The 18,211-nt window shown below is 45.3% G+C and overlaps 1 protein-coding gene across 1 annotated transcript in view; it reads left to right on the top strand.

The window, feature by feature from the left end:
* The window catches only part of LOC119175087 (PX domain-containing protein kinase-like protein), a 101,798-nt gene that overhangs the window by 41,871 nt on the left and 41,716 nt on the right, over positions 1-18,211 (top strand). The window contains exons 9-10 of the mRNA XM_037426308.2: positions 4,813-4,937; positions 8,482-8,599. Of these exons, the coding sequence (XP_037282205.2) occupies positions 4,813-4,937; positions 8,482-8,599 (243 nt within the window). The remainder of the gene's footprint in view (positions 1-4,812; positions 4,938-8,481; positions 8,600-18,211) is intronic.

Here is an 18,211-nt window from a genome sequence, read left to right as displayed (position 1 = left end):
CATAATTCTTAAACATTTGACCACTTACCTCGAGCAAAAACGCTTTTTGTCACCTTCCCAACATGGGTTTCGTGGAGGGCTATCGACAGTAACTCAGCTAGCTGAACTGATACACGACTTGTTTTCGAGCATTGATAACCAAAAACAAGTAGACCTCATCCTACTAAACTTTTCAAAAGCTTTCGATCGTGTCTCACACAAAAAATTAAGAAACTTCAGTCAGCTATAGGAAATTGCTCGGTTGTTCGCTGGATTAAAAATTTCCTATCTGATAGGACACAGTACGTCGAGATAAATAATGAAACTTCCTCTATAGCAGCAGTAACTTCCGGAGTGCCTCAAGGCAGCGTCCTAGCACTTTTGCTGTTTCTTATATTTATTAATGACTTACCGCTGAATATTCCTGTTACCGTAAAGCTTTTTGCCGACGATTGCATACTGTACAATGAAATTAACTCCCACGAAGATCATATAGCGCTAAACAATGCCCTAGAAACCGTGTCAAAATGGTGCGATGATTGGCAAATGACAATTAACGCCAAAAAATCCGCTCTTCTGACAATAACTAGAAAAAAAAACAGGTCTACTTTCCCCTACATCATTAATAACATTCCCCTGCTACGAGTTTACGAACATAAATACCTCGGCCTAACAATAACCCAGGATCTCAGGTGGGACTCCCACATATCCATAGTAACCTCAGCTGCGCTACGGCGCTTGATGTTCCTTAGACGACGCCTTCGATTAGCTCCTGCAGAAACAAAACTAATTGCGTACAAAACGTTCGTCAGACCTGTGTTAGAATATGCCAATATTGTTTGGTTCCCATTTTCTGTCACCAAAATTAACAAGTTAGAAGGAATTCAGAGGAAAGCAATTAGGTTTATATACAATAAGTATCGATTTTCTGACTCACCCACTGAACTTATTAAAAAAGCTGGAATCCTAACTCTTCAAAACCGAGCCAAATTAGCACGACTACGGTTCATGTACCAACTGATACATGGAGAGATAAAGATTAATACATCCAAATACATTTCTATTGCACAAACAAGACTGACACGTCACACACATTCTGAAATGCTTGACGAGTGCTCATTTCACACAGATTCATTTAAATATTCATTCTTCCCATTGGCAATAAGGGAATGGAACCGGCTGAGACCTTCTATACTTCACTGTACTTCACTGGATAATTTTACCGCGGCAGTAAAAGAGCATTTACAAGGCGACAACGAATAACCCGTCTACATTGCAGACTCTCTGAATTACTCGTGTTCTGTACGAATTTTGTGTTTTTGTTAAATCAATAAAATAAGGTAGTTGTTGTCAGGTTGTCATAGGTACAAGTATGAACATTGATTGTTGTTTTATTCTATTTACTGCGGGACTTGTTTGTCATGCTCGTCACACTAGGTACGATGCAAATTATGTTACGCCTTTACTGTTCATTCCTTTTCCAAACAATTACCCTGTGCTAAAAATTGCCTAGCCCTCAACATGTATTCCCCTCGTGTATGTAGTATGTGTTATAACTTGAAAGCCCAAATGATTTGTTTTTCTTCTTTCTTTTTATTGTTCACATTCTATGAAATGCCCTTCCTGCTAAAATACCAAATGGGATTAGCAGTATCTGTAAATAAATAAATATATATCTATATATGGAAAAGAAGTGTATACCTAAGGGCTCATTTTTCCGTGTTTTGACACAATATTAATGAGATATAACAGACAAGTATGCCAAGGAATGTATAGGGGAAGTTATTAGAACAAATGGAATGTAAATAAGAAGAAAGAAAAGTGGGTGAAAAAATAACCAGCCGTGAGCAGGAATCGAACCTACAACCTTCGAATAACGCATTCGATGCTCATAGAGCATCGAACGCATTATTGGTGTTCCTGTCAACAGATGGGGTGTCAACAATAGGGTGTTCCTGTCAACAGATGTTCCGACCTGGAACATCTGTTGCGATGGTTTAATTACGGCCGATGGTGATGATGCTTGCACTGCGGAACCGTGCACGGATTGGGGCATTGTGAATGAAGTGTGTGGCGAGAGCGATTTGAAGGAATTGGATTGCGAGAATGATGAAACTTAGGAGCCAGTGCCTCATGCAGCTTATGCCACGGGCCTCGGTGAACGAGCACCCTGCCGTTTTAAATGAACTTGAGACCGCCCTTATCGCTTCTGCTCTTCGAAACACGTGCATGACGGACTTTTTGGGGCAAGAAAAGTTTGTGGTATCACTCGGAACTTTATTTAAAAGCTGTGTTTTATTTACTATGAACTTCGGGATACAGCGAACGGATGCCGCGTCACGCTCAGGTTCGTTGTAAGCGGGCTCGACTGTACATACATACATATACGGTGACGTCGGCGGCGACGGCTAAAAAAGTTGAGACTGCTCATATAATTGCTATTGCAATAAAAAAAAAAGTGAAGCTGAACGTCGTCGGGGGCCACAACATGCGCGCGCATAAGAATATATTATGCACGTGCACACGGCGTCGAAAATGAAGGGTGAACGAGGTGGACACAGACTAGAATTCCTATGCAGTGGGGCGCTACACATGTGACGCTAACTAGAAGCGTGGCACTGACAACACGCAAAAGCAGTTTCGTTTCTTTTTTTTTTTATTTTGGTTTGGAGTGGTAGGGGGCGGAGTGCACACCCGCGCATGCGGTTGCGGCGCCGGCTCGTGGGGTACAGGCCTGCCGACCTGCCTCGCAATAACGAGTGCTTGCTCACGTCTGGTGGGCCATGCGCGCCGCTGCCGCTTCGCACTTCGTCTGTAGCGGGACAGCCGCGGAAGATGCATGCTCGTACCAAGATGCCAAAAGGCGGAGCAAAATTTCTAGATTGTCCGTGGGGAAAATTCTTTATATCAAGGTTGTCTCCCATTGTTACTTTGTTTCATAGAGGTTGCAAATATGTGCTTCTATAGAGCAATGGCGGGGAATAGCAAAACTTCGTTATTTCGAGGAATTCGTTATATGGAGGTTCTCTATAAGCAGGTTCTCTATAAGCAAGTTTAACTTGTTAAGTTGACGTTGATTGTTGAAATTGTGGTCCAGAAACCGCATAATGCTACTTATGTGCTAAGGAAGGGCTTATTAGGAGCTTGTTTGGCAAGCTTCTAATGCTCCCGCCTTTTCCTCTGGTGATGGCCAGCTGCCGGGGTGTACACCAGTGTTGTCGGTGTACACTTCTACGGTCGCCGCACAAGGCGGTGATTCAAATTAATCTCACTAGATGGCGTGCCGCCACCCAGGGCGTTAAGGAGCCTTCACGTGCGCGTCGGTGTTATTGAGCTTTCACGTGCGCGCTGGCGCGGCGCGCACATGATGGCTCCCTACAAAGCGTAGGTTTCCGATGGCCCGTGCGCTTGCCTCCTTCGCGACTTTGTTCACTTTGTCCTTGTCGCTTCGTAGTCATGGCAGCACTTTACTAGTGCCTAGGATAAGTGTTACCTACGTGGGTACCGATATCTCTTCAGGCAATCTCACCTGCCTGCTCTCAACCCCGTTGAAGAACGCCTGATAGCTCCACGTCTGCTGCCATTTATGAGCATAAGACATTTGATTCACGTCAGTGGCCAGTACAGCATAAAGGGGCAGGTGGTTAATGTGCCGATCAAAGTGGCTAACATTGCCGGCCGCGGAACGTGCCCGACGACGCTGCCTTCAACATACTGTACACATCATGCACCAGCTCATAACACACCTTCCTATGGAAATGGTCTCGCCAAGAAACCGCAGGTGCACCCTCGAGCAAACTCCTCTAACATCATTCACTTTAGCGATGATTTTAAAAACAGTAATAATAAGACGACACTAGTGCGCTTCAAATCACACTCCTGGAAATAGTATTCCTCACATCACTGTGCCCAGTGTTGGCCGCCGACACTCATAGCAGCCGGGTGAAAGTAGCGGAAGCCATAGTTGCAACGACAACCCTTAAACTAATTTCGGCTTGCCTTGTTCAACTTGGCCCCACTAGATGGCACCACTTATCCAGCTTAACCAGCCAAAAATGATAATTTTCAACCACTTGGGCCTTTCCCATGCGGTTCTTGCGCCTTTCCCAGGCGGCTATTTTATAGTGAAAGCTCTGTATGGCCAGGAGAAACGAAAAACTGTTTGACATCGTTGTCGCAAACGCTCTACATTGGCTGTATTATCACTTACGTCCAGCATTGTACCCAAGCACATGCGCCATTAGGTGTGTTGTTACGTTGTCCAGCAAGCGCGTATCAGTTTCTACTGATTGCCTCCTCATGATTAAGACACGAACAACTCTAGAAGAGCGCGAACAATGGCAACGTGAGAGAGCAAACATTCGCCGGGCTGATGATACAGTCCGGGCACAAAAACTGGCTTGGGAACTCGCCGGGGCAAACACCCTTATTCGGCGGGAGTTTCTCCCGCGTCACTTCGGCTTTCGCTGCAACGTCTGTGACCGCTTGTTGTACGAGAACAACCACTGTGATTAATGCATTTTTGAATGCATTTAACCACTCATTACACTCCTCCATGACCCTGATAATGTGAGGTGCAATGTGTGGCATGTGAAATAAACACTGTGGTAAACCCAAGCTAAATGTGTGTCTAATCTCATTAATGGTGAAAGTCTTCAGTGCAGCGTCGGGTCACAAATATTCTTCTGTCGTGAATACTTTAAAATGATTGTTCTGGTAAATTTCTTCAAAATTCAGACCAACATGACCTGTCAGTTCTGAGCTAGATTTGCCCTCATCAATGGTAGCTATGTATTTTGTGCAGTCTTGTGAAGGCATAACTTTTGTTTGCAGGGCACTTGCATCTTGGCAACATTGTCCTACGAGGCGGCAACTGTGTGGTGACCGCGCTGCAGAACCAGCTACTTGGACTACCCAACCGGCTGCGACCATTGATTGTTCACCTCAAGAAAGTCAGGGTAGGCATCCGCTGAGGCCAGTAAAGCATTTGGCTGCTGACTCGCTTTGGTGTTAGTAGGGATAAAACTGGGTGTGGGCCATTGTTTGAGAACTTTGAATATTTAAATTGGCTTGGAAGCTAACCTAAAGTTTCTGAAAAGTTCAAATACTCGAAACCAATATCTGGACATATTTTGTTCAGTGCACCCCCCTTGCAAAGAAAGCTTCGCTGTAGTTCAAGGCCGTGATGCTGTGAAACCACCTATCCAGCAGAAAGCAGCACTTTTGCAAAACCACGCGTCAAGGATAAGGAGATCCTGAACCGTTATTCAAAGTAATCACCAAATGACCTGAGTACTGGAGTTTTATGAAAAGGAAACAAAGTACATTGTCCAAATAAAATTTGAAAGAGATGGAAAACGACGTCTCGGCTTGCATACGAAAACCTCGTTCACGAAATGTCACTGTTTTTTTTTTTTCGTTTTATTTAGTCGGTGTACTTCGTTGCCTTCATCATGTTTTGTCCCAACCAAACAGGTTTCTGTTGAACTGCCGATTTAAGTATTGGAGTTTATTGGCTCATGAATGGACTGCTGCAAAAATTTTTGGGATCCATCAAGAATAGAACTGCCTTGACTCCCAACAGTAGCATGCATTCGATCATCATGAACCTTTCATAATGGGATGGAAAATAAGCACCAATAATAATTAAAATGTATATTTATACAAATTGTTGTTTTGTTTTTGCATGACTTCTTTATATTGACAATGAAGTGTTGAGAGAACAACGCTTCATTGTATAAAACATAATTGTACTCTGTAATGTGCAGTGATTTCACTCCTGAGCCAACTGCACCAAATCATATTTACTGCGCTATCCTGAGAATGTCAACACAAATTGCGCCAGACTGTGCCAAAGTCGGATTTTGGAGCGTCTTATCACAGGCAAAGGCCACGCCGGAGTGTTGAAACGTGTGCACCTTGATCTCGGGGCCACCAAAGTCGCACTCACGTATACCTATTTTATTCCTTTTAATAAACAGCGGTCGCACGTGCGTCCTAAGTAATCCACGATGTAATGTTTGGTGCCGACACAACTTCTGTTGTGCAAGGTCACTTAATGGCGAAACACGCTCTCGGAGATGCCAGGGTTGGTGACATCTAGTCCAATCGGCATCATGAAACTGTGGTGGCGATTCATCGACGGACGTCGTCTGTTTCAGGAATGCTGCCGATACAGTTAACCTGGATATAACCCAATTAATAAAATCCCATAAAAATTCATTATAAACAGGATTTTGTTACATGCAGGTTTGGTACAAAAATTAGGAAAATGAACGTAAAAATCAAACAAAAGGGAGACTGAAGGCAGAGCTAGCCCAAAATGCTTATTTAGCTGTAAAAAACTGCAGTACTATTGTAATAGCAATTGTACAAACACTCTTGGCGGGTTTTCGCCGCTGCCACCATGTTCCGTAACAAGTATACATTGATAACATGCCCCCGCGCATCGTAACTTTCACGATCGGGTAAAAGCGTGCGAGCGCTGCTGAAGCAGAGGTATGAGTCGGCCCACCTCTATGGTCAGGAAGGCACATAAGATAACATCCCCGGTGTGTTAGAACTGCCGTCAAATGTTCAAATAGAAAGGAAACCACCCGTTTTTAACGAGCATGAAACAACACGGGAAGGGGGTAAAGCTAGCTCGAGTAGCAACAGTGAACTTTGATTTTAAAGGGGCCCTCTAAGGCTTGCTTGAAAACATCGCTTCCGACTGCACAATGGCATTGCCAGAACTATTGCGAGTGGAAATGATGCCGGAAGGTTGCCATCATCTGATTGGATAAATGTATTGTCAATTGTAATTGCAGAATTGCATCAAAACAAGGATTACTATCGAATTTCTTTTTGTTTAAACATGATTTTTCACTGAAAGCGGAAGAGAATAAAGCTCTCCAACTTTTCCAGCTTGAAAATTGTGAAGCTGGTCGAAGAATGCGCCGAACGCCATGGTGCTAGAGGAAATGCGCCGGCGACGCTCTGAGCGCCATTGTTTGAAGAAACTAAGAACAAAAACAAAAAATGCAAAAGCAGCGATATATAGACGCCATCGCAAAAAAGAAAGATCAGTAAAGCTACAAAACAGTATAGTAGAAGCTTTCACGACCTGCGTCGTTTCGCACATGTCATTCTTTCTTCAAGTACCACATTATTTGTTACCATAGCAACGGCATCCTCAATACATTGAAGATAATGGGCTATATGTCATGCAATGGTAGCGATGGTGTAGTGGTTAGAGCATCAGCCTCACATGCAAGAGGTCCATGGTTCGAATCCCGGTGCCGCACAGTTCCAAACCGGATTAAAAATTAAAAAGGATTGGCCATCCTGGTGCAGTATCTGGCCACTACCTCCCACATGCATACGTCAATTAACTCACGGCCTTCAGTCCCCAGTAGCTGCGAAGCAACTGACCGTAGCGGCGATCAGATCTGCAACGCAGCAGAGGGTGCTTAAAATCCCTGGGTCTGGACAGGTCGCCATTGGAATCTGAACTTGGCAACATTTAACGCTAGAACCTTATCTAGTGAGGCAAGTCTAGCTGTACTATTGGAAGAGCTAGAGGGTCTAAAAAAGGATGTAATAGGGCTCAGTGAGGTTAATAGGACAGACGAGGCCTATACAGTGCTACAGAATGGGCACGGCCTCTGCTATTGTGGCTTGGCTGACAGAAGAGAACTGGTAGCGGGATTCCTTATTCACAGAAACATAGCTGGCAACATAGAGGAATACTATAGCATTAATGAAAGGGTTGTAGGTATCGTAATTCACATTAATAAAGCAGCGCACAGATACATGATACAATATTCTTCTCACATAACCAAACAATCACTTGGAAGAATTGCCAATGCTCAACTCGCGCTTTTGTCCCTCTGCCTCGCAGCTCATCATCGCAGATTGGACTACGTGTACAGTGTGCAATGAGGTTTACTGGCGATTGCTATGATGATGAGCGGAGAGGCAGGCAACCTCCAGTGAGGCAGAAGCTCAAGCTGAGCATTGGCGATGCTGCTGAACGGAGGCGCATCTTCTTCTTCCAAGTGATTGTTTGGTTATGTGAGAAGGATTTTGTGTCATATATCTGCGTGCTGCTTTGTTAATGTAAATTTCTAGTGAGAACGAGAACCAGTTAGCCAAGAATTGCATGGGGCGCATTGCATTATTTGTTGTTTTCAACTCTGTAGTGCAGTAATTATGACCTAAATTAAAAAGTGCTGTTTGTTGGTTGTGTCTAACAAAGAAATTCTCCTTGTTTGGTGAGATAGAGGTGGGTGGCGTGGTGCTGCTGGATTGTTTTGCCCTAATGCTGCCCTAATGCTTCTCCAGTTGAAATTGGCCATTTATGAAGGAAACAGTGGCCTCACTTCACTATTTGTTAATGATTTATGCTGATGAGAACTGATCTTGTTGTGTACTAGGTTAAAAATTGAGGGCCATTGCTTCGACTTGACAGGCTCTCCCCCCCCCCCTTCCCCCATTTTTTTCTCATTTTCATTTTGACAGACTGCGGAGGCTGTGGATGTGTACAGCTTTGGCCACATGATTTATGAAATGACATTCGGCAGGCCTTGCAGCAGTCCCACTTGTGACAGCTTTCCAGCACCATGCCCTCCTGAATTGAGTAAGGTCTCATCTCTAGCAATGCATATCATAATTCGTGGGCATTTTGCATAGCTCGCCTACCTAGGGACAGAGCACATTCCACATGACCTGCTCACTCATAATGGGTACCTGCTACACCACTTAAATTCCCACTGCAAGCATGAAATCTAAGGTGTGCAAAATGTAATCAACTCTCTAAAAAAGGAGAGAAAGGCGTTGCTGGAGACCAGCCATACTTCCAATTAGCAAAGCACATTAGAGTTCAGCAGCCAAAGAAGAATTCATCAAAGAGCTGAAACCGAACTCGAAGGCCATTGTTGTATTTGTGACCTCAGTACAGAATACAGTGATGCGATAGCGGCATCAATGGCTCTAAACTGTACCAAGAGATGCTGCAAGACGTCATTTTGCGGGTGTTAGGAGAAAAGCCATACGACAGGCACTCGTTGTCTGAGCAAGAACATTTTTAGTTTAAGTGTGCGGTGTTTTCCAGCAGTCTACTGTGTGTTTACAGTGAGTTACAACTTAAGGTGACAAGAAAGACACAGCTAATCTGACACCAGAAATGTTTTCGGTGGTGCTCTTTTCAGCTCATGATGTCCATATGGAGCGCATGCCCGTTGGTGCGGGTGTGTGTGAATCTGGTTCTGACGTAGCTGCTGTCTTCTAATGCTGTACAGGACTATAATCCATCCAGCAATAATTCCAGATGTTACTGTTTCCTGCTAAAAGTGGGAGGCAGGCAGGCTTTATGACATTCCTGTCAAGCATTGTCAACCACCACATAATGTTTTCTGTTAATTCCGTAGCTTAATATTGAGTTGAGTAGATATAGTTTGTAACTGTTGTGAAGTTAGAAAAAGAAAGGAACGCTGGCAGTTATTGCAGCGAAAGCTGTTATCAGATTGCAATGGCAGTGGTAGTGGGATGGTTGTCTGACGACATCTGTAACCACTACCGCGCAAAATGGAAAACTGAAATGAGAAAAACATTTCTAGATACGTTGGCGCCCTCTTACCGACTATCATCAAGGTATGAGAATCTGTAACAGCAGGTAAGGTTCTATGCCCTCGTACCAGGGCGACAGGTGATGTGTGCCATTCTTTGCTTCCACCCACCATTTACCTAACCAGTGGTAAGCAGCCACCCTGTGCTCTCGGCCATGGCTCTGGTGACAGTGATGGTATTTCGGCACTTATATGTATTTCACAAAAACATGAGATCACAACCAGAGCCAATTTTGGCGGCGTTTTGCCCACTACCAGCTCCACTGCCGCCGGTGCTCGTTGCAGGCTTCGCGCAAATGAAAAAAAAAAATGAATTGTAGCAAAACAGTCATTTGAACGAGTTTCAGAATGCAACAAGTCGTAACAAGGATTGGAGAAGAGAAGAACAGAAGAACAACAGAGGCTTCACTTCTCCAGTCCCTGTTACGTACTGCATCTCAATGCTTGCATTCTCTAGAAAAAAAATTAAATGAGGAAAAACATTTCGAGGAACGGAAAAGATTTCAACCCCGGTCTTCTGCGTGGCAGTCGAGTATTCTACCATAAAGTAAAGTTGAGCCCCACGGCCGCCAGTTTTTGCTCACGTCGTCCGCACTGCTGTTGAAGTTTTGAGAGAGACCATGCTGCCGCGACCGCTGCTCCAAAAGTTGTGGCGTGCCGCCATTTGTCTCATTTTACTCGAGGGAGGAATCTGGGCATAAAATACACCACTTCACCTTTTCAGGAGCTTTAAAATTTTTTAGAGCTGCGTTTGCGGTGTCTTGACTGCTCTCATGTGTCCGTGTTTGTAAGCCCTGTCTATATAAGGACCCTAAAATAGCTTCTGAAGATGCACACTAGATTGTGTATCGTGAACGAGATCGTCAAGACAAAAGTCTTGGTGTTTCTCGTTCTTGTGGAGCTCTTCGTGATGCCTTCTAGAACCGTGATTCAGGTGCCATGATTAAGGCACATACTCTCGAATGCTCCATATTCGAGAATTATTGATGCAAATTGTTTTCTACCCTGCTTGTCCATGCATTCACCCCCCGACCCTCCAATAGTTCTTCCTCGTGTTTCGCATGATTATAATGTGCGATGAACTTTTGATTTCACTGCATTTTGTGACTCGGGTTGCATAAGTGGAAATAACAGAGTGTGTAGCCCACAAGCTGAAAATCCTTATAAGCTCAACCCTGTGCACTCACATGTTGCAACAGAATCCAAAGTTGGGCTATTTGGATATGCATGGTATAACTGTTGTTCAAGCGCACGAATAAACAGAAAGGAAGAGAGGACAAGCGCTTTCTCGCTCACATATTGCCCATGTACTTTATGAAGACACAAATGTCGTAGAGATGCAGTCTGTAGGAATATTAGTGAAGGAAGTGAAGTTGAGTATAATGGAGAACAAACAAGACCAAAAGAAGAGGCACTGTATTATTTCATTTTACCAACGGACGAATTGTTTACAGCTAAAACGACGCAGCTCGCCATAAAAAGGCCAGCCCTCTTCGACTTTTGTGTTACATTTTTGATTGTGAGAAAATATTATATGGACACCCTTTACAGGTTTTCATCGTCGCTGCCATGTTACTTGTAAAGTTGAAATCAACAAATTTCTTGCGCGCACTGTATGCTGTTCCAGCGGATAAAATCTCGCGAGTGCTAGCGAGGAGCACTGCTGTAGCATAGATGAAACAAGCTGCCCATCTCCTTTGCACAGAGGGCACATGCGATGACAGCACTCCGCGTGCGATGCCTGCTGTCGATTGCTCCTCAACCGGAAAGGAAGCCTTGTCAGTCTTTAGCTGGATGAAGGAGTATCATGAGATACTCAGGCTGCGTGACTCGATCTGCAAACTTTATATTTGATTATACTAAAAGCCCGGTCACTAGTGCTAGTGCACGCTATTTTAGCAGGCATCAGCGAACGTCTCGTATACCTTTCTAGGGGCTACGATATTATTATGACACGAGGCATGGCTATTTGGAAGCTATATGTACAGTCAAGCCCACATAAAACGGCCCCACTTAAAACGAACAATATCCGCGTGACCGCGAAAATATACATTGGTTCAATGGCACAAAATCGCACATACGAACGTCTCCGAGCGCCGCTGATCGGTTACAGCGAAACCAATTTCGGAAACCCATTTTGACCACCGATCAGACATCGGCGAGGTGCCCATACATTCTTATTGTTAAATGCCGACCCTGCCTCCGCGCCCCTCTAGTTGCCGCTCTCCCCCGCTTTTGTTACGCGTCCTTTGTCCTTTGTCCCCCCGCTACTCTGAGCATTCCGCATCGCCAGACGAGGCTAGTGTTTTCACACTGCCACCGATCTTTCAAAGACCGGTCGGCCACCTACTCCGTTTTTGATCACTGGCGCTGTCGTTGACGTCGCCGCCCTGGAGTGACCAGACCATTTTCCAGCATCGTCGGCCACCGACTGAATCCGATAGTCCGCATCTAGTGCACACGTGTACACTACACCACAGACTCTGATCATTTGTGATTCGTTTCATGTTTAGGACTTGTTCTCGCTCACTTCGCACTCGGCTCAGCATGCCTTCCGTGCGCGTGCGGAAGCGCGAAAATAGCTGTTGATTTGCACAGAAGGAATCGCAAAATATCCAAGTTCGTGAGGCCACGCAAACCCGCCTGCGCAACAAAACGATTTTCTGACCGCAGCCGCCGATTCCTCGAACACCGCCGAACACCGATTCAGGCGGCCATGCACTCTTTCCAACTCTTTCTACCTGCGAGTTTCGCGGACCTTTCAAGCAAGCTACACAATCTGCCTCCTGTCAGTGTGTTTTGGTTTTCAAGGTCGCCCTCCCGCCGCATCCTCCCCTCCCTTTATCACAACTACTTGCCCTTCTCTCGCAAGTCTGCTCTCCTCTCTTGATCACAAACCCCTTGGCCCGTCTCCACCGCTCCGTGATGCCCGCCATGCTTGCTTGCCACGTTTCGTTTTCTGACTGGAAACGGTCCCTGAGCTGTTCCACGCGTTCTGGCATGTGTGTCGCGTGTGTGCGTTTTGCTCGCTCTTGGTGTGCGTGTGTGGTCATGATGACCGACGGGAGGACTAGCATGCTTTTTTTTTTTAGGACGATAGTCTTTCTTTGGGACCTTCGACACAAAAATTTGTCTGTCTATACATTTGTCTGTTTGTCCACCCTTAACGATACTGGGTACACAACGGCACCAGCTGATACCCCAAACTCCATCTGCAGCGCCCACCAATGTTGCTAAAAATTCAGCAATTATACTTGTGTGATTGTCGACTAAAAAGCAATTATTGCGCATATCTGAGGCACAATAACAACACGTATATGATCTGCATGTGCGTCTTTTACTACAAAAGGCATACATAAGTAATTTTAAGGACCGTAGCGTTTATCACGCTGCGCTGACCATGCAATGCTTGCACGAAAAGGCGAGTGTTTCCAACGCTTTGCTAAGACGACACAATGGTGGCACCTACCCGTCGCTTTGCGTTCTACACCTTATCACCTCTGAGACGGGCGCTCACGCCCGTCTCGAACGTGCAACGTTTTCCTAGAAAAATGCCAAATGGCGCTCATGCCTCACGTGTGATGTGACTTGATGCGCTCATTCGCCTCCGCTGCACGCTCGAGGCACTCTAACACAGCGCCTCCAGAACACCATTCACCGATTTTCTGGCGCAGAACATCAAATAAATGTTTTGTTCACTCTCTCCACGTGCAAGACTATCGTCTTTCGACGACATTTGCAGATTAACATGCAGATACGGGCCAATTTTTCTCTTGCTGCTCAACAAAATCTTTAAAGTGTGTGTGACCGCTTGGCTTGAGCGTAGTGCGTGCGTTAAGGGCCCCGTTTCAGGGCGCTTGCTCATATCTGTTGACCACCTGGCAGCCAACTTGCCTCTTCGGGCGTCCCGGTATTCAGCTGTGGAGATGGTGAATATTTAATGGGCGGTGGTGACGGCTACATGCGCGCGAAACTGTTTTCGCGAGGCTGACTTCGTCGACGACGAGCCCGATGCCGAGCCTGAAGCTTCCGAGCAGGACCACTGCGGCGGTGATTTGTGGCAGACCCCACGGCGTTGACGCCGCTGCTGCCGGCAATTTCGGTACCGGCGCACAGCTCTATCATAGAGCAATGCTGGTGTTTGCAACTCCTTTGCAATAACGCTCTCTACAAGTGTTATGTCGAGCAAGTAGTCGTGTTAACTAGGCTTGTGCGAATACTGGATTTTAGGTTCGAAGCGAATTTGAAGTGATTTTGGTCAATGAATTTTGGATTGAATTCATCGACCACGCGCACGCGCTATCTTGAGGGCACACGCTATCTTGAGGCATAATGAGACTGCTCATTAACTTTCTACAACTGACATCAGCTTCACGTTTATATAATTGACAGCGCGAAAGCTTCTCCCTTTAGACAGTGTTCTTCTGATTTACGTTTATATAATTGACAGCGCGAAAGCTTCTCCCTTTAGACAGTGTTCTTCTGAGTTATGCGATATTGGATCTAAAAGATACAATTTGTTAGTTTCACTTACGCTCTTAAAAGTGAATGCGATACCAACAACTTGTATATTTATACCAAATCATAAGGCTTGACCTCATTCGTGAGAAGCTCTAATGGCCGGGTTGACATTTCAAAGGTACATGCAGCCCCGCCGCGGTGGTCTAGTGGCTAAGGTACTCGGCTGCTGACCCGCAGGTCGCGGGTTCGAATCCCGGCTGCGGCGGCTGCATTTCCGATGGAGGCGGAAATGTTGTAGGCCCGCGTGCTCAGATTTGGGTGCACGTTAAAGAACCCCAGGTGGTCGAAATTTCCGGAGCCCTCCACTACGGCGTCTCTCATAATCATATGGTGGTTTTGGGACGTTAAACCCCACATATCAATCATCAAATCATCAAAGGTACATGCACTCGCAAGAACTTGCTGCACACGCGGTGTTCAATATCTGCGACTTGGGCGACTATAGAGACCCCTGAAATATCTCTTGCACGCCGATGCACGTACAGATAGAATCAGACTTGTCTAGAGCACCCAGCCGGCTACTCCAGCTGTTGTTTTCTTCAGAAATATGTTAAGATGGATGCCGTAATCGTACCAAACATGGTCGCACTGCGTATTAGGTCCTTCTGTTGTAATGTAAGCATAAACAAAAGCTTGTAGCTGATATTAGATAGAAGCCGTGGCCAACAACAGTGTTGACAGGCACGCACTGCGCTGCTCTAGACCAGTAATGCGATTCTATTTGTACAGCAGAAACAGCACGTCCCTCTGAAATGGCTAAATGATGGTGTGGCCGCCTTGCGATCAAGGCTCAGTGCATACCCTTATATGGCCGCTCTAGAAAGTGAAGCACTTTTCCCACAGCCTGTTCACGTTGAGAGTACAATTTAGAAAGGTATACCAGCCGTAAATAGCGCACGTTCCAGCGATCACACCTTTAAAGTCAAAGTTCATAAACCCCCCCCCCCCGGTTCCTAGCTCGTTCCTTCCTGTCCCCTGGACATAAGCAGCGCGTCCCTCTCTGCTTGCAACAATCAATAGGAGGCCAGGCACAAGTGGAGATGTTATCACATCCGCCCTCAGTTTAAAAGAGATTGGTCTCTTCTTATCTTTGCTTTAACCATGTGTAAAAGACAATGCGCCGCAGAATGTTATCAATTGAGGCATTACACAAAACAAGACGGCCAGTAGTGTAGCGAGGGGGGGGGGGATTACGTCGGGAACGTGCCCCTTTCTGAACTTTTCTCGCCATGGCATATATGCATATATGCGCACTCAGCATAGTCATCAAACCATTTAAATGCAAGTGAAGGAAGACACTGAAGTCTGAACTACAACCTGTCAAGAATTGCTTGATCACGGTTCTTTTAGACGTCTCGTATGTCTTCTCTGTGTTGGACATTTCCATCCATCTCTCAAAAAAGTTAGTTAATCTACAAACAAATTGTTTACTCATCTCTGCATTTTCAGGTTTACATTTTCAAAATCTTTCTCGGAATCCTTGGGTTGTTAGCCTGAACCGTTGAAGCAGAGCTTTTTTGGCCTTGTTGTAGTCCGTAGACTCCGACGCCGGCATCCTTCCGAACACACTCAATGCTTTGCCTACTAAACAATAGACTCAGTGCTGTCGCCCACTCTCTTTTCTGCCATCCTTAGCCCGATAAGACGGACGCTTGGTCTACATGGTGGTTTGGAATCAACATATTTGCACAGAAAATGAGTAGTTGGAGCGTAGCTACACTGACTATGACTCAATAGGCTGCACGGTTGTACTGTAATGTGCTGCTGGCTATCATGTGTATATATTTCCAGCGCTCTTTTCTGTCCATGTTTGTTCCTTCTGTAATTACGTTGTAACTGCTTGTTTTCTTGCGCTGTGCAAATATATTGATCCTCAACTCACAGCCATTCTTTCAAAACAGTGCAAATAAGCATCTAAATCATTGCTTTTGTCATCAAAGGGAGCTATTAGCTTATGTGGATAAATGCTCTTTGCTCTAGGAAACTTCCGCTCTAAATAAACGGATGATTTAGTGTCATCATCTCTTGTGTGGTAAGATGTCTGCGAAGTGAAATTTTAAGAGATGTATCACGGTTTCACACGCCTAGCAAGCTTCCTTTTCTGTGTACTCGAACAATGTAAGTTCGAACAATGCGATGAGACTCTTGGCTAAGCATCAACGCAGTCTCAATTCGTAATGATTTTTTGTAATCCATGCTCCTGTGCCGATAAAGTCTAATCAGAAAAAATAATTAATCCTGGCAGGCTTGCTAACATAATTTGGCATGGCCTTTATGGTAGAAAACAGAATAGCAACACCTCCCGTGTGCTCAGATTTGGGTGCACGTTAAAGAACCCCAGGTGGTCTAAATTTCCCGGAGTCCTCCACTACGGCGTCTCTCATAATCATAGTGTGGTTTTGGGACGTTAAACCCCACATATCAATCAGAATAGCAACACCGAGGACTACGCGAATTTCTTTATGCAAGAGAAAACTAAACTCTTTTCACTAAAAGTACACAAAAAGTAGGGAAACTTCGACAATATAAACAAACATCTCTTGCACATACTATGCCCCAAAACCAAAATGATACAGTTCCATCACCGATTGATAACCTGGACGTGGTGGCCCCGGTGCTGAGGTGAAGTCTTGTCGTTTCAGCTAAGAACAATGCTTCACTGAAGCATGACCGTCTGCTACACCATCGGGTCCCCGTTGTAGCCGGTCACCGCCGCGTCAGGTACTTGCAATGGCTGTGCCGCTTGTCCTCAGGTGTGCGACTCGTGAAGCATATCTGCAGAACATCTGCGCGTCCTCAAGAGGAAGGCCCCACTGGGCTGAGCTGGTCGCGCCCCCGGGTCACAGTACGTTGCTGCAAAGTCTGTGGCACCTTGCCTCTGCTGGCGGACTTGGGGCGAACCCCTTGCCGCTGCCACCGCACATCCACTCCTCTTGGCATTCAAATACGCTCTGCCCTCTCTCCTTCTCTCTGTTCTTGTTTTTGTTCACTTCTCGTGGCTGATACCTACAGTGGGCATGAATGTTCCATTTTTCTTCTCATCTCATGGCTCATATAGGGGATTGACTGAGTAGTAGATGAATTCCTCAGTATTTTCTTTAATGTATTACTCGTATAAGTTAGAATTAACTAATATAACAAATTTAAATATGAATTATTCTCATGCTCGTTCTTCAAACTCTTTTCTCTGTGTTCTTCAATTCTCTTTTATTTGTGGCCCATCACTTCTGGCCCATACCCACTCTGGGGGATCGACCAAGAAAACTTGTTGTAGCTTATGGATGATTACTGCACTAATGATTGCCAACCTATTTTTAAAAATGTACAAAGAAAAAAAAGGAAATTATCGTATTTATTTGCACAATAGGCGCACTCTCAGTTTGGTCACGAAACCTATTTTTAAAAATGTACAAAGAAAAAAAAGGAAATTATCGTATTTATTTGCACAATAGGCGCACTCTCAGTTTGGTCACGAGAAATCAATTTTTAAAATTTTGCGCATAATAGGTGCATCATGAACTTGGCCGTGATTAGTAATTCTGTAGGGCATTTGCACGCTTGCTATTCGACACCCTCTTACATTAAGTGTAATGAGCAACAAGAAAAAAAAGGAATAAGACCGCTGCAGCACTGCGCCAGTTCCGCACGGAGTAAGGAAGAAGGGTAGTTGCTTGGGTGTAGCGGAGGAGCCTCTGCACTGGTGTGGCTTCAGCTGCACGCGCATGCTGCATGGAAAGTGTGATCGCATCCTCATCAAGTGCGCACTGAGATTTCTGTCAGGAAGAGCATCGTCGTTATCGCGTTTGCTGTCTTGTCCGCAAATTTAAAAGCTTTTTGGCTTTCCGACGGAAGTTTTTTGTTTTCTTTTGGACATGCACAAGCCCACGGCAGACTTGTGTCGCCGTTGATTTCCTGTCGCGAACCTAATCACCGTATCACGTGTGCTGCTCTTGGATCATTGCTTGTGTACGAGGTGCCAAATTATAGGCTCGGCCTAATCACTTTTGGTGCTTTTCGGTAGCGGTCATGAGCGATCAGAGTTCCTGTTTTGTGCGGATAACTCTTTTCAATGGCTTTATTTGAAGGAAAGAGGGCTTGGTCGA

This window comes from Rhipicephalus microplus, chromosome 5 (genome assembly GCF_043290135.1).
Source record: "Rhipicephalus microplus isolate Deutch F79 chromosome 5, USDA_Rmic, whole genome shotgun sequence".
NCBI lineage: Eukaryota > Metazoa > Arthropoda > Arachnida > Ixodida > Ixodidae > Rhipicephalus > Rhipicephalus microplus.
The sequence above is the reverse complement of the archived record's forward strand: the minus strand, read 5'-3'. Positions and strand labels throughout refer to the sequence as shown.